General features: G+C 38.5%; 1 protein-coding gene across 1 annotated transcript in view; it reads right to left on the bottom strand.

The window, feature by feature from the left end:
- grid2 (glutamate receptor, ionotropic, delta 2) overlaps positions 1-15,608 on the bottom strand; it is a 724,936-nt gene that overhangs the window by 256,975 nt on the left and 452,353 nt on the right. The window contains exon 3 of the mRNA XM_037680996.1: positions 3,052-3,339. Within this exon, the coding sequence (XP_037536924.1) occupies positions 3,052-3,339 (288 nt within the window). The remainder of the gene's footprint in view (positions 1-3,051; positions 3,340-15,608) is intronic.

The raw sequence follows: 15,608 nt of genomic DNA on the forward strand, positions 1-15,608 counted from the left end.
AAAGCAATACACAAGTGGCACTAAAACAAAGGCATTTTGCCCCCAAAATATAACTAAGATAGTGTATAAGGAAATAATTCCATGTGGACATGCGATTATACCTGTGACACCTGCGTGAATCCATATATATATATATATATATATATATATATATATATATATATATATATATATATATATATATATACACACACATTATGCACATCACATGAACAAATTGACATACAGAGACTGCAGTTCCTACCACACATCCAAGTGTGATTATATGCTTGTATTTTCCACAATGAAAAAAATTACCTGGATATGTTTATTTTCAATCAACTGGAGCTTGGGGTTGATTTAATCAAACATTTATTATGCTGACATCCAAGTAGTGACACCAGCATTTCCAGAAGGGCCACATTAGCAGCAAGTCAATATTCATCCAATATAAGCAGCCTGGTAAGGCTCCCTAGTTACTTTTAGAGGACATAAGGCATTCAATATTCAGATAAAAAGCTTTAATGTCTGAAAGATTGAAGTTCAGTCAGGAGAAAACATTGCAAAACAATTCCACTGCTGAGATCCCATTGGAGATCAATGCATACAACACATTAATTGTGTTAATTGACTGCAATGAGTGAAATAGAGCTCTATTATGGCTATGAGGAGTAAATCTACACAGAATCACTATAGACCGAAAACTATTACACTGGTTTGAGCTCAAACTTTATAGGTGTGCTATACTTCTGTCCTCCCACCTTTGAGAGATGTTACATTTAGTGTTTTCCATTAGACGGCAAAGCACCTACACTTAAATCAGTCATTCAAGTGAGATCCAAAATGGAAAGTGTTGAAAAGCTTCCACCCATTAGGAGCACTGCCACAGCAGTGTTCTCACCTGCATGACTCAAATGCTGCTTTTTGCATGGCATGTTTTGCCTCAACTCAAGCATCCGCTCTCACTTTTTTTTTTTTTTTTCCCCAGACTGTTGCTGGGACTAGGTACTGTTTTCTACCTCCATCAAAGACAGGTTTCCAAGCAAGCTGAGCTGAAGCTCACAAGGTGACGTGAAAACACAAACAGACCCAATATATTTCGGAGTTGTCACCTGTCAGTGTATCCACATCTGCAGACGTGCTAAACTCTTGCACAAACAGGCACATTTTCTTGTTCTCAGAAGAAAAATGTGATTGCAAATCCCAACTCAGTTTGTGAGGATGGATACGGATCCCAAAAGCATGCTTTAGAAACTGGAGGTGAACATTTACTTTCATCATTATTATCCTCTGCACAGATTTCCCTTCATAATTGTATAATTTGTTCAAAATGGAAATGCCCATAGTGCAATGGTAACTGTACACATATGCAAAGCTTTTATGTCCTCTCTTGTTTATAATTGTGTAAAAAGTTGTGATCAAATCCAGTTGCAATGAAGCAGTCAGAACAGTGAAGCTTAGAAAAGAGCCAACATGCAAAACAAGGATCAAACCTCATGCATAAACATATTAACATGCTGTGAACAGGTCTGCATGCTGCACCCAGTAGGAACACAGCAAAACGATATTGTGCAGCGGAAAGCTATAAATTACTGCAAGTGCCACAGTATAAAAGGGACATAAGATGTCTCTAGTCTAATGTTAGAGTTAATGATCTGGAAAGAGAGAGGGAGAGAGAAAAGGGATGGCAAATGAGAAATCCACACAAGCAGGCAAACTGATGTGATGCTGGAATAAAGCTGCATGCATTTTGCCTGTGTGTTTCAGATACAAGTCCCAGGCCATGTTGTCAGGTATGCTTGGAACAAGGAGTGCAACAAGAACTAGAAAGTTCCTGGAGAAACATTATGGAGACTCCCACATTGTGGCCTTTTTTAAATTTTGATTTGACAGTATGATGTTGGCAGCACGGTGGCGCAACTGGTAGAGCTGCTGCCTCTCAGCGAGCAGGTCCCTGGTTCAAATCCCGGTCCGGGGGCCTTTCTGGGTGGAGTTTGCATGTTCTCTCCGTGCATGCGTGGGTTTTCTCCGGGTACTCCGGTTTCCTCCCACAGGCCAAAAACATGCATGTTAGGCTGATTTGTAACTCTAAATTGTCCCTAGGTGTGAGTGAGAGAGCGAATGGTTGTTTGTCTCGTTTGTCTCTATGTGGCCCTGTGATGGACTTGCGACCCATCCAGGGTGTACCCCGCCCCTCGCACAGTGATTGCTGGACATGGGCACCGGCGACCCCCGTGACCCAAAATGGAATAAAGGGGTAAAGAAAATGGATGGATGGAGTATGATGTTTTGGGGTTTGCTCTCAGCTACCACCACGCCAAATTTCAGCTCAATGTGGGAAAAAAAAAAAAAATAATTACTTATAGTATTTCTGTTTTTTTAAGCTATTGTGGCCATCTTGGAGTTTTGATTTGGATTCAGTATGCGATGGAGAACATTCTCAGCTATAACCAAACCCAATTTCAGCTCTATATGTGCAAAAAAGGCTGAGTTAAAGCCACATCAATTTAGCTTTCGTCACCATCTTGATTTTTTTATTTTTTTTAATTCAGTATTTATGGGTCATTGCTCTAAGCTACCACCACACCAAAATTTTGCTTAATATCTCTAAAAATGGCTGATTTATAGTTTGTTTCAATGAGAAAAATGGCATCTTTGTTTGCAAATGACATCGCCATGGTAACTTGAAACACCAATAAAAGTAATAGCACATATCACGGTGCCAAGCCCGTTGTTTTGATATAATATTTGTGGGGGTACACATTGCAGTTCGGGCTGCATTAGAGTTAAAGGAAGAGCAAGACCCTTTCCAGGTGGATAATAATAGGTGGATGCCTTTCTAGGCAGTCCCTAATAAGGTGCTATGACTTTAATATATTTAAAAAAAAAAATTCTGGTCATGCTGAGGAAAAGCTGACAATTTTATATCAAGCAAATTAAATCATTCATGCAACGCCACCTCTATAGATCAGACTAATTTTGTTGCATAAGTTTTTACTTGTATTGGTTTCATAGGAAAGAGGTTATTAAAAAATAGCAAAAGACAAACAGAAAAAAAAAGTATTGCCTCACCAAAATCTGAATCGTAGAAAAGGACAAACTTCTGCCAGCTGTACTCAGACACCACTTGCATGATGACCTCATTGAGATAAACTGGAGGGCGGACCATCAGGGTGTAGTCATCTGCTCCGGGAATACGACTGGTGGGTGGGCAGGCAGAACGGGGAGTTCCCACCGGGGAACGCTGGACAAAGAGATGGGGGATGTGCATGGCGTCGGCCAAGGTTTGAAGGCTGCCCGCCGACATGCAGCCAATTGAGCTAACCAGTGCCAGGATGCCCCGATTCATCAGCTCACAGGCTGGATGGAGGGAAACAAAGACAGAAGAACAATGTGTTTATTAAACCTTTCAATCCTGCGTTAAACCAAAAAGAATATGTTTTTGGTAAACATTTCTAGGCAAAATGCATCAAGGTGATTTATTGCCCATTTGGACCATATCTCAGTTGATCAGTTAATATGCAAAGTATAAAAGCTGCAAACATTATGTATTAAAACAAAAGTATAATTTCCATGGAAATAATTCAATAGGAATAAAGTAAACAAACTGATGTTCTATGATAAAACCCACAGTATCAGACCTAACCAAGACATAAAGTCGGTGAATAAAAGTACTGTTGTTTACTTTGTTAAAATGATCAACAATGGGTAGGTCTTATGTGAAAATACACTTTTCACAAGTAAGGAAACATCAGCAAAAGGCTTTCTCACTTTTGATTTTTAGAGCTCAGTGTTCTGGCTGGAGTGTGAGGGTTGAAAAGTTCAGTCAAGAAAGTTGATGCCATGTCATCAAGACTCCTAAAAGTAACTAATACAAAACTAAAGTGTGCCCTATAATGAACTGGAGCACAAGGAACGTTGGACAATGCAAAAGTAACATCATTACACAATCACCTCCGTGTCAGAAACCAAGCGGCAGAGATATGACAATCAACACCTAAAATATTAAAGTTGACCTAAAAAAATAGTAAAAAATAAAAATAAAAAGAATCATAAGGGTGCATCCATCACCTCTTTCAGTTTTGAAAGCTCCTTGAATGAGGAAAACAAACATATCTTAAGAATCAAACAAGTCGAGCTGCATTAAACTCAAACTGTCAGGACTCATTTTCTACAAATCAACGCACGACAACATTAAATTAAAAAGGCAGGGCATTTTTATTAAGATATTGTTTTCATACAGATTCATTGTTTGTTTTAAACCTAAAGTTGTACTCACAAGTATCATTCTCCAGGTTATTTAGAGATGAGCTGGAAGTAATACATATAAAAATAGGCACAGAACCAGAGCTGGAACAATTCATTTTCATTATTATAGAATAAAAATACATGTTTTAATAATGCAATATAATGACTGCAAACAAAAGCATCCATGTATATAAATGCAACAAATTTATAAAAGTCCAAAGTAACCATGCAATGTTGAAACAGAAAATGAAGCTTGAATAAATCATGCCATCTTCTTGCCAGAGATTATCATCAATCTTCCGGTTGTTTGTGCTCTGCTGCCTGAACCTTCCTCAGCACCAAGGCATTGTGGTCTACCTTCCCCTGCCTCTCGGGCCTCCAAAACACCTCCACCCCTCTCTCCTGTTATCTCACTTCTTGTCCAAAATAGCCCCTTTGAGCGCTTACCTTTCAGTCCCAATCATTTCATAGCCACAGTCTTGCCGTGATTTTCATTTTAATTGCCTTACAGCACCACAGGATGCAATGTGCTGTCCTCAGTTTGAAGTCATGTCTCCTCTGCCACCTCTGTTTAAACACCCCCTTCGTCACTTTTTTTTCTTTTACACCTACAGACCTTTAATTTTCACCATCTTCACCAGTCCACTTTTCCCCCCTCGTTTCTTGTTTTTGCTCATGGTAACACAAACTTCTGACATTGTGTTATTACATTAATCTTTGTATCTGTCAACACTTTTCACTTTATGTATTTATTTTTCAGTTCATAGGTTTAAACCAATGACCACCTACACGTTGCCTTCGCGCCTTTGTTACTTCTATCCATCCTTCATCCATCTCTATCTCTCTTTCACTCATGTCTTCTCATAGTCTTCACTGTGACTTTCAGTATTAGGAGTGTTTGATTTTAGATTTAACTTCTAGGAGACAAAAGCATTGTCACAGATACACTGGATGATACCGAATGTAGTCAAAACCCCTTTTAATATAAAGTGGAAAACACACACCTACACACATTGTGCAAATGTGATGTATAATAAACACTGCAAAGCTCACATTCAGACTGTTTAATGCCACGGGGACTTTTCTGTTGACAGAGCAGAAATAAAGCTAAAAGAAAGAAATAAGAACAGAAAGTAAAACAAACAAACAAAATGTCTACAAGAAAGAGCTTGGGGAGACAGACGTATGGTGCTGAGACAGGCAGAATAAAACATTATATGTGTTCATGCATGTAAGAAAAAACAACAACATTAAAGCTGTGCAACAAGGCAGCGACTCTTAAATGAGATGGGCTGAACAAAAGAACCCAAATGAGTTTGATCTCAATGTGGTTGATTAAAATATTTTTACCAAGTTCTCCGTTAAATTGAAGTGTTTCTCTACAGCGTTTTTTAAAATAACTGCAGCTGATCAAAATGCTGTTCAGGCTAAAAACACAAAACTGTGTATGTTGCGCGTTTGCCTGTTTTAATTATGCAAAGTATGGTCAACATTTTTTTTTAAATTTTATTTAGTGTGTTTAAATAATGAATGCAAGTTAAAGCATGACTGATTTTTTTTTTCTAAAGATGTACATCACCATATAACTACATATATTTGACAAATTGTCATAGCACTTCAAGTGAACATTATCTTATTTAAACTAGAATGCTCTTATGTAGCCATCCATCCATTATCTTTACGCGCTTCTTCCTTTTCGGGTCACCGGGGTTGCTGGTGCCACTGGTGCCCATGTCCAGCCATCGCTGTGCAAGAGGCAGGGGACACCCTGGACAGGTCTCCAGTCCATCACAGGGTCACAGAGACAAATGAGAAATAACCATTCACTCTCTCACTCACACCTAGGCACAATTTAGAGTTACCAGTCAACCTAACATGCATGTTTTGGTCTGTGTGGGGAAGCTGGAGTACACGGGGAAAACCTGTGCATGCACAGAGAGAACATGCAAACTCCTCCCAGAAAGGACCCCGGCCGGGATTTGGACCGGGGCGACCTGCTCGCTGAGAGGCAGAAGCTCTACCAACTGCGTCATCATGCTGCCATGCTCTTGTATAATAATTTTTAATAAAAAAAAAAAAAAAAAGGTTTGTAGGCTCAATCATCCAGGTAGATAACAAAAAAAGTTCAATCGTTTCATCTGGACCAGTTTCTTTAAGGGAGAAACGTTTTGTCTTTCATCTGGAAGACTTCATCAGTCTGTGGCCTGCCAACCAGATCTGTCCCATAAGTAGCTTTTGTTGCCGTGTTTCAACTTCATAGGGGCCAAGACGGGGTAGAGGCAGGGCAGCCGACTTGGGACCAGAAAGCCATTGTTTGACTCACCGCCATTCCCACATGTTGTGGTGTCCCTGAGCAAGACGTCCAATTCCCAATTGCTCCTTGGGCACTTAGATAGCTGCCCACTGCTCCACCTGGGTGTATCTCAGGTGTGATTAGTTGTTTTTTTTTCTTTCGGCTGCTCCCTTCTTCAGGGATTGCCACAGCAACATCCCACGAAGACTTGGCAATTGTTTTTACGCCAAATGCCCTTCCTGACGCAACCACAGACCACTAAGGTACCACAGCCCTCTGTGTGGAGCAGAGAGCTGCTAACTAGGGTGCCCAGGGGAGCAGATAATGGGGGTTAATGGCCTTGCTCAAGGGCCCAGAGTGGGGCAAATGTGGGTGGAGACAGGTGTGAGTGCTTCACCTATCCCACCCACATTTTAATGTTGTCGCTAATGAGAGTTGAACCAGCGATCTTCCAATCACAGGCTCACCTTCTCGAACCTCTGCCCCACTACTCCACATGTGCGATGAGTTAAATGCAGAGAACTAATTTTACCATTGTATGGGAACATACAATGATAACACATAGCACATTATTTTCGCACTACATAACCCCCCCCCCCCCCAAAAAGTAATCACCTAATACTCCTGTTAAACGTTCCCCAGGCTGCACTGGAACTGCTACAGCTAGGTGCTACCGCTCAACGAACATTCAAACCTACAAAATTCTGGGTTAAAAAAAAAAAAACATTGCAATGTGAAATTGATAGAATGCTTAAATACAGGCAAGAAACTCCACATCAAAAAGATCTGAATTATTGCTTTAAAGTGTAGGTAGCTGCTTTAATTATGTGAAGCAAAACTGTGTTTTTGACAGTCAAAACATGTAATAAATTATTATTTTTTTCTTAGCAAAAGCCAAAGGGGATAAATTAGTCTCTTTTTTTTCTGGTCATTGATGTGGATGATTAATGAGTTGAAGCCAAAGTAGTTTCAACCTAACAGTGCATTGTACAAATCCACAATTTTGAGAAATTAATTAAATTGTAACAATATATGATTAAACTTAACTGAATCTCAGTATGCTGCTTAATCATGGTCATTGTTCTTAAAATCAAAGAGCCAAGATTCATTCTCAATCCAGCAGTAACCTAATGTTTAAGCACATGCATGCCTTAGGGTATGTGAGGTAAAGTGAAACGTGATTTACATGAAGAATGTAATGTCACAAGAATCTATTCCTCCATGTATAGCTGAGCTGAATATGCCATTCATCTTCCATGAAAAACATTATCCGGACTCCACATCCAAATCATAGTGGTCATGCTATCTAATACTTTAGCTCCATTGCGTTAGTTTAGCTAAAGTACATTAGCTTAGCATCATCAAGGCTTTGGCTAATGGAAGGCTTTGCTAATCCGCTATTTATTAGGGCACTTTGGAGAATTAGTGCCCTCATCCCCTCTACATCACACACTCTTTAGTCTGTGGGGGGCTTCGAAGCGTTAGACTCATTAATACTCTTTGCTAATGACTTAAAGGATTCCTTGCGTTAACACAGATCAACTTTGCATCACTCTGATGTAGAAATCAGTTTAATGAGCAAAAAATTAGAGACAGAAAGCAAAATGTGGATGTGGTGTGTTTGGACAGAGCGTGACAGAGCTGCATTTCTGCTGTGTTTGGAAAGCAACGTCAACTTAAAGCAAAATTGAAAGTTGAACTGCACAGATGGCCATTGTTAAAATGAACAACTACGCACCGTGTTTGCTAATTAGACAAAACAAACAAACAAAAACAATTTTTTTTATTGGTATATAGTCATGTAGGAGTGCAAGAAAACAGACAGTGTGGCTTTGTTTTCTTCACCTACATTTTCAAAGTACAGCAACAGCCTAAAATACACTCGCTTTACAAAACACTGCCTACACCTCGACGCACATGTATCCTCCTGTGCTGTAAACAGTATGCAGATGGTAAAGATTTTAAATCTTTCGAGAATAAATCCTGCTAAAGCAGCTAAAGCCTGTCAAACAGTCCATCAGAGGTGTTTATTTAAAGGGTGTAAATGTCAGTCATTCAAGCAGACATGTACACATCTGGGAGTTTATACTGTCGACCTCAGGGTATACAACAAGGCTCATCTTTGTTAATCTCCTTGCTAAGTGTTTACTTTTTATTTATTTTGAATATATGAATATATATATATATATATGAATATATATATATATAAAAATATATATATATATATATATATATGTATATATATAAAATTATTTTTTTTAATCAAAGTTTGCTTGTCATTATTTGTGTAAATGAGCCACACAAGGGAAACAATGAGAGGGTGATTGTGATTATTTCCCACAGATCTTCAGTCCACCGAACCAGTACATGGTGCAGTTCTTTTTTGCATGCCGGAGTGTTGATGCATGTTTTGTGTGTCAGTATTCATGTTGTACATGTGTCTTTTTCAACAGAGCATATCGATGAGCACCCACTTCAGCTTGTCTGTCTGTCTTAATAAATGGACCTCAAGCACTTCACCTGCAGCCAGGTGTGACCAACCTTTTTCTCACTCTGTCTCAAGCAGATCTCTTCCCAACCTACACTAACACACTTCATACGGTACTCCATCACACTAAAGCATTGTCCTGCAGTTTCTGTGGCCCTGCGACAGCATGGAAACGAGAGGGAAGAGCAAGTGGAAAACCAGTAAATCAGTTCCCTAAGCAAACAAATAAGAGCATATGTCTGAAACACAGGAGAACTGCTTAAATTAATACATCCAGAAACTTATTTCAGACTGTTCTTATGTGTTTTATATATTTTTTTTAATGTTCTGTCTCATAAAATACATTACAGTGATTCTTGTAAGTTTGTGAAGCCTTTGTAATCGTCTACATTTTTGCATAAAAATAAACTAAAACATCATCAGATTTTCACACAAGTCTTAAAAGTAGATAAAGAGAACCCAGTTAAACAAATGAGACAAAAATATTATACTTTGTCATTTATTTATTAAGGAAAATGGCCAATATTACATATTTGTGAATGGCAAAAGTATGTGCTATATAAATAAACTGAATTGAATTGGTCCACCACTCCTGGGGAGGGTAACAATGCTCTGTGTCTGTGGATTGCTGGAGTCCAAACTCTGTAGAGATGGTTTTGTAACCTTTTCCATCCTGATGAGCATCAACAACTCTTTTTCTGAGGTCCTCAGAAATCTCTTTTGTTCCTGCCATGATACACTTCCACAAACACGTTGTGAAGAGCAGAGTTTGATAGATCCTTGTTCTTTAAACCAAACAGGGTGCCCACTCACACCTGATCAGCATCCTATTGGTTGAAAACACCAGACTAATTTCACCTTCAATTTAACTGCTACTATGGGGGCCAAGATGGTGTAGAGGCAGGGCAGCCGGCTTGGGACCTGAAAGTCCCAGGCTCAATCCCCGGTCACTGCATACCGCGTGGTGTCTCTGGGCAGCACACTTCATCCCCAAAATGCCCCCGGGGCACCCCCAATAGCTGCCCACTGCACCACCTGGTGGTGGATGGGTCAAATGCAGAGACTGATTTTTGTATGGAAACATACAGTGATGACATTATTATTATTATTATTATTATTATTATTATAATCCTAGAGGTTCACATACTTTTACGCTGACAAATATGTACTATTGGATAATTTTATCAATAAACAAATGCCCAAGTATATTATTTGTGTCTTTTTTGTTTAACTGGGTTCTCTTTATCTACTTTAAGGACTTGTGCAAAAATCTGATGTTGTTTGAGATCATATTTATGTGGAAATATAGCAAACTGTAAAGGCTTCACAGACTTTCAAGCACCACTGTAAATGAATCAGCTGGTAGGAAAAAAAAAAAGAAAATACTGTACTAGCTGCCAAATGTTAGACGAGTGTTTAAGCATGATCACATTTCTGATATAATAAGAAATTTACTTAGAGAACAGATGAAGCAGAAACAGCCTTGGTAAAGTAAAGATTGTGTTTCTGTGTGTGGCGAGTAGTGACGTATGTGAGTGTGTGTGGATGACCTACTTGTGTTTGTGTATTGTTTTGTGCTTTGCTCTAGATTCACTGTTCCAAACCACTGCCATGCATTGTGACATACACACAGCTAAGCATTGAACTGCAACACGAGATGCTTACTCACAGCGCTAGCGGGCTGAAAATATGCTCTGCTCTGTAAAAGCCTCAGTGTGTGTCTGTGTGGATTTGTGGACTGTTGTTTGCTGATATACATTCCTTGAGGGAATTAGCAGTTGAATTAATATGGTCAGGGAGGTAGAATGAGTTAAGTTGTCCTTTTCAAGTTTGATTTTTGGACAATTCAACACCACATGTTTTCTGCTTCCTGCTAGTTCTGCTAAAAAATACAAGACCAATGATTTCTTGTAAACAACATCTGTTCTCATTTCTGCCCCCAGTACTTCCCCATCTTTACTCTGTTCTTGTTAACATTTAATGGAACCACCTTTGGTCCTTTCATCTCGCCACATTTAACATCATCATTTCAGCTTTCTTCACTGGAGTTGTATACATCATCTCTTTTGTCCAGATAGGTTTCTGTCCACTCTAACTCTTTTTGTGTTTTTTTATTTTTTATTTATTCCTTACACAGATAAACTCAGTCAATATTTATAACCATTATATTTATCTTGTCACTCCACTCTCTTTTATTCCAGTCAGCAGGTAAATATCCATACACCGACTATTAAAGATGAGACTTTACATGAATCTTTTTTTTTTTACCTTTTGCTTTCTTTTGTTTGCCTTTTCTCCCCTGCCTTATCCAGATGTACATGTGTGATATTTACTTTTTATAAATTATCCTAGTTTTTGCCCTTGGTATTGTACATGGGAAACAGTCTCCTTTTAGAATCCTGGTTGTATTTTATTAAACTTTCTTCTTTAAACCTTTAAGCAATTCGTGTTTCTCCCTTCTGCATTCTTTCCAGTGTGCATCTTGAACTTGTGGATATATATTATCTGGTAGATTTTGTGCCTCTCTTCATCAATACATACGACATTCTTCTTCCAATACATTCTTCTACATCCATTATTTTCTGTCACCTGACACTTGTTCATTAGTGCCTTCTGCTAATATTTGCCCAAATCTGCCCAAAAAAGTGACAAAAAAAATCATACATCCATACCTTCATTAATCATCATTCCTCACACATGTCAAGATAATGGCTTACAGATGGGTTTCAAAAAACAAACAAACAAAAAAAAAACTAGTTCTGGTGTGCCACAATCACTTTTAGAGACTATCTGGTCCCAGCATAACCAAACAAAAACTGTGTACACATTTTTAGCACAAAGTTGAGCTTTCTCCTGTTACAAACTGACAGTGGGTTACTCTTAACATGCTATTGGGGTCCATAGACAAGACCTCAGTGCCAAGGGCGTCGGAAGCATCCGTAATGTGGGGGGGACACAACGATGTGTGTAGGTGTGTGCGCGCACGTGTGCGCAAAAGAAATGTGCACTAATGTACAAAAAAAAGCAACATTTCATCTAGATTTGCTTTACCTCCACACATTTAAAGCATATTTCTCACCAAGTTTGTGTAAATTCAGCTGTGGGTTTTAGAGACATTTTAACTTTAATACACTTTAATCAGATCTGCACTATTTGTGTTTATAGAGAAATAAAAAACATCACCACTAGACATTTTTACTTGTGTTCAACACGACTCATCTAAATGATGTTTCTAATGAAGCTTGAGGACAATAAGGTGTCGGGTTTTAAAGACATTTCAACTGTAATGCACCTGAACACACAGCGTCTCTTACACCTGCAGCGTCCGACAGCGTCACAGTTACTGCTAAGAGAACATGCTACAGACGTAGCGCAGCACTCAAGCATCCCTTTAACATGAATATATGTTGATGATCAACCCCCTGGTCAACAACTGCCCACACTAAGCTGCTAAACTGGCGAGTGAGCAACATAGAGGTGTCTCCATCTCCTGCACCTGTGCACGTTTTCTACTGAAGCAGGAGACTCAGCAGCGGCTGCCTGCACAGTTTCTACTCTGTGTGTAGAGGTGGAGGTAACCTGGAATACCTGGAGTGGAGTTTTATTAGATTGAGTATTTTCCTATTAATCAAGTGGAATGGATTCGTTGATGAAGAAAGAGAAACTGCGGAGCCTGAACTAATGTTTCATAGTAAAAGTGGGGGGGTCCAAATGAACATTTTTTTTAATGTGGGGGGGACAAGTCCCCTTCACATATAATGGTTGTGACGCCTATGCTCAGTGCATTGTTGTAAAGGAGAAGATTTGGAAACACCTTTGTTTTTTGCAGATTATGTTGCAGATCATCATTGTGTGTGGCATTAGGGTGAATCAGTCAGAATGAATATCAGCAGTGCTACATCTGAGGTCATGGTTTTAATTCCCCAAAACGGTGGAATTCTCCCGTCATGTTGGGGATGAGATTTTGCTTGGAGATGGAGATGGATGGAGAGAGAGAGAGAGAGATCTGACAGGTCAGAGATTCATCTAGAGCAATGCATGTGTTGCTCTTGTCTGTCAAAGTAAAGAAGGAGGAGGTGAGCTGAGAAGTGCAACTCTCAACTAACTGGTGCAAGTACCTCTACCTCTGGACTCTCAATGGTTATGAGATTTGGATCATGAATAAATAACCTTCTGTGCCTGGTTTGTTCTGGGTCAAATAAGATGAAAAAAAAAAGAAATGCCCGTCTTGATACTGAAAGTTATGAATCAAAATTGTCATCAGATCAAGACCATTTTAATAAAAGGTTCATATTCAGAAAATATTATTTTGCAAAGTTAACTCAATGCTTGCCAGGTGTTATTTTTTATTTGTTATTTTTTTGGACACGCCAACAGAGACACATCTCACACCTGTTAGCACAGGTCACAGAAAGGGGACGTTGTTTTATTTTTATTTTTTTAACAGTAGGTACAACTTTGAAACCCTCTAAAAAAGTTGATAACATAATTGTTTACATAATTTTTATATGGTCTATTTTGTTGCATAATAATTAAAGTAAACTAACTCAATGAAGCACTCAAAGCCTAAAAAAACTCTGCCAACTTGATGCCACTCTAACTTGTTTTATGCAGTTGTCTGCCCACATATAGTATCTTAATGTTCTGTTGGGGTTGACAACACAACACACCAACCATTATTACATTTCTCTTTGTCAGCAATTTTTTGCTACAATTTGTTACAACTTGTGCACACATTTTCCTTTTATTCATGCTAAATGAAAGTGACTGACTTTATACAAGTTACATTATTTTATTGAGCAGGAAGAAATGTATAAAATTTAAAAACAAAATAGCAATCAGGCTGCACGTAAATCACACCGCAGTTGTGATAGTGGCCAACAGTTCAACACCTTATCCTCTCTCATTTCTTGTTTTCTTGTTTCCTTCAGCTATTTTTCCATCCACCCTCAATCCATTTAAAGAGACCTGACATCTTATATATCTTTGTGTCCCAACTCAATCCATTGTAAAGTCAAAGAGATGAAAGTGTCCTCTGGGAAAATCCACAGCTTTTCTGTTTACAGCCCTTGGGCTTTTATTGCTATTACTTCACCAGGACAGATATATGTCCTTGTCCGTCTCTCCTTTCTCAGCTTTTAAGATTTGCACCCATTTTCCCTCTTTAAACAGCTTAAAGTGATGATTTATATTATATTATTTAATTTTATTTTAATTATAACACATTCAAATGTGAACAGGTCACAATTCTCAAAACAAACACACACATAAATATAGTGCAAGAACAGGATTTCTCTGTAAAGCATAAACTAGTTTTGCCAACACTACCTTCGTATAATCTCTTTGTTAGAGTAATGCCACATTTGACAGTGTTTAATCATTTTTTTTATAAAACGTATTGTTTATTTTTCAACTGCTAATGGCTTTGTATGTCTCTGTTTGCATTGCTTGTGCACACAGCAGATGTCACATTATCCCACATGGATTGTCACACGACAATTGCAGACAGATGTACTTTTTTTCTTAGAGTGCTTTTCTGTACATACTTCACATTGTCAGAAAGTCAGAAGTGACTACTGACGTTATTGTTAATGCACATGAACAGGTCTTAAGCTGGTATAGGCATTGCACGTAAATTGTGTCTATTGGACAAAAAAAAAAAAAACACGTCACATGAGACAGGTGTTGACACACTTGAACCAGTTCAAGAAAACATATCTAAGATCAATGTAATATGAGAAGTATTCCTGCTCAAAAATGAGGGATGCATCATTAAGTTATGTCCAAAGAATTTGATGTCCAATATTCTAATAGGGGGGAAAAAATCATGATTGGAAAACAGACGCTTGCAAAAACTTATTTGGAATGGACATCCCAACAAGTTCACACCAAGGTCAGACTAGACAATACAAAAGAAGAAGCTCAATAAAAACAAAAGCTGCATCACTTTAGAGACCTCAGCACGTTAAATATTAAAGTCAATGACAAAACAATTCTTAAGAACCCTGAACAAGTTGGGCTTTTTGGGATGGCTGTTTGGATGAAGCATTTGCTCTCTTAAAAAGAACAAGACAGTGCAGCTTAGGTTTGCAAAGTGGCATCTGAACAAATCAGATGACTTCTGAGATAAACTCTGTGGGACAGATGGGACTAAACTGGAAACGTTTGTTGCCACAGTTGTTGAAAGTCAAACAGCATTTCAAGTCAAACTTCTCAGAGCAACTGTCAAACATGGATGCGTAGGATTGATGATTTGAGCTTGTTTTGCAGCTACATGACCTGAGCACCTTGCAGTCATTGAGTCAATAATAAATCTCTGTAAATAAAAGTTTCTAGACAAATGTGAGACCATCGATCCAACCTGGCCAAAACTCAGTCATGATACATGATAGTGGTCCCATAACAGCAAATCTACACCAACACGACTGAAGCAGTAAAAATTAAACAATTATTACAATAAGAAACATGTTGGGATGGTTCTGTTGTTTGCTATATCTCAAGATCTACTTAGTTTTTTTTTTTCAAATACACACATCCATTTGCATAACCTGCTTTTCCATAAAAGTTATGGGTCAGTCTTTGTGCGAAAGTTGGGGTAAA

The sequence above is a fragment of the Nematolebias whitei genome, chromosome 8 (genome assembly GCF_014905685.2).
Source record: "Nematolebias whitei isolate Nwh7 chromosome 8, NemWhi1, whole genome shotgun sequence".
Lineage (NCBI taxonomy): Eukaryota > Metazoa > Chordata > Actinopteri > Cyprinodontiformes > Rivulidae > Nematolebias > Nematolebias whitei.